Here is a 2,005-nt window from a genome sequence, read left to right on the forward strand (position 1 = left end):
TTGGTATCAGAGCAACGGTCCCGATCCTTAGCACTTCCACACTCCAGCTCCTACAGTTTCATCACCAAGATCTCGCCTTCAAATGTTTGTAAGTTTTATGTGATTAAATGTGATATTAGGATCGATGATAGGGAATAAGAATTCAGTTTATATGGTTTGAAAATATGCTAAGCTTTTCTTAGGGTCTATATGTGATTTTAGATCTAAGACAATGGGGAAAGCTGCCAAGGCCCAGTCTTCATCATCTTCTGCAGCAACGGAGCCAGATCAGAATACACTTTGACAGGATTAATAAGACCTTGAAGGAGCAAATCATCTTCAAGGGGAACAAATGAGGGCAATGTTTCAGAATAATAATCATAGTAGTACTCACAACAATCATGAAGGAGGGCAAGCTCCTGTTTACAAGCAGTTCATGACATTTAAGCCAGCTGAGTTCAGGAGTAGCACAGATCCAATTATTTCTGAAGAGTGGGTTCAGTCCATGGAAACCATCTTTGAGTTTATGCAGATTACAGAAGTGGAAAGGGTCAGGTGTGCCACTTTTATGTTGAAGGATGATGCACGAATTTGGTGGCAGGGGGCTAAGGTAGCACTTGATCTTAACAACATAACTTGGAGAGAGTTCAAGGAGGTCTTTTATGGGAAATATTTTACTTTGAGCACAAGAAACAAGCTAGAACGGGAATTTCTGGAAATTAAGCAAGGAGATTCTAGTATTGCAGATTATGTGAAAAGATTTGAAAGAGGCAAGTATTTTGCTCCAGTGATTACCGACAATGCTTCCATGGAGCTTAATCATTTTCTTGAGGGACTCAATGCTACAATCCGTAGGGATGTATGGCTTAGTAATCCTTCTTCCATGAGGGAAACGATTGACCGAGCTCTAATGGCTGAGAAGGACAACCAAGATATTATTAGGGAGGCTCAGGCCAAGAGGACCAGTTATCAAGGAAGGGATTCTCATGTTCCAGCAATGAAGAGGCCTTTTAATTAGTCCTTCAATAGAAATGTTTTGCCCCATCCATCTTATAATCAAGCTGCTAATTCTCAACATTCTCAACAGCCAAGGAACTTCTACCACAACAACAACAACCAAAGATTTTCTCAAAGGCCCCAACAGTCACCACAATCAAAGAGGGTTCAACCAGCTGGATCAGTATCTTCAGCCAAATTTTCCAACACTCCAATTCCAGTATGTACCATCTGTGGGAAGACTCATATAGGGAGCTGTATTCAAGGGTCCAATGTTTGTTTCTTATGTAAGCAGCGAGGGAACATACAGAGGGACTGTCCCAAGAAGAATGAGGTTGCACTAGGGAGGGTTTTCTCAATGACAAGGGAGGAGGCCAACCCTAAGACCACGATCATTACGGGTAATCTTTAATAGCAAATATTTTAGCCAACACTTTGATAGACAATGGAGCAACACATTCCTTTATTACTACATGTTTTGTTCAAAAAACTGGTTTAAAACCTGAGGAATCGTTGATGGCATATAGCATATCACTTCCTTCAGGCTCTCACCTAAATTCTAATAAGATTATTAAGGCCTGCCCATTTTATAATCAGAACCATAAGATGTTAGCAGATCTTGTGGTAGTAGATATGGTAGGATTTGATGTGATCCTAGGTATGGACTGACTATTCCGACATGAGGCGCATATTAATTGTAATAAGAAGACGGTGGTGCTAACAGATCAGTATGGGAAGACCTTTCTGTTTCGGGCGAGTCCAGCATTTAAAAGACAACAACTGTTTTTGGAAAGAGCCACCAGGGTGATGTCTTATAATTATGCTATGATAGTTGGGCAGAAACTAAAGTTGGAAGATATTGAAGTAGTGAGAGATTTCCCTAGTGTATTTCCGGATGATATTTCAAGTTTGCCGCCAAAGCGTGATGTGGAGTTCTCTATAACATTGAAGCCAGGGACACTGCCAATTTCAAAGGCGCCTTATCGTTTAGCTCCTACAGAAATGAAAGAGCCGAAAGATCAATTGCAAG

At 40.7% G+C, this 2,005-nt stretch overlaps 1 protein-coding gene across 1 annotated transcript; it reads left to right on the forward strand.

Annotated features, from left to right (window-relative positions):
- The first annotated feature begins 331 nt into the window (after positions 1-331).
- On the forward strand, positions 332-1,387 carry LOC124913401. The gene is made up of 2 exons (XM_047453984.1): positions 332-967; positions 1,067-1,387. Exons 1-2 carry the CDS (start codon positions 332-334, stop codon positions 1,385-1,387), a joined length of 957 nt encoding a protein of 318 aa, XP_047309940.1.
- The last annotated feature ends 618 nt before the right edge of the window (positions 1,388-2,005 follow it).

The sequence above is a fragment of the Impatiens glandulifera genome, chromosome 8 (assembly GCF_907164915.1).
Source record: "Impatiens glandulifera chromosome 8, dImpGla2.1, whole genome shotgun sequence".
NCBI classification, from domain to species: Eukaryota; Viridiplantae; Streptophyta; class Magnoliopsida; order Ericales; family Balsaminaceae; genus Impatiens; species Impatiens glandulifera.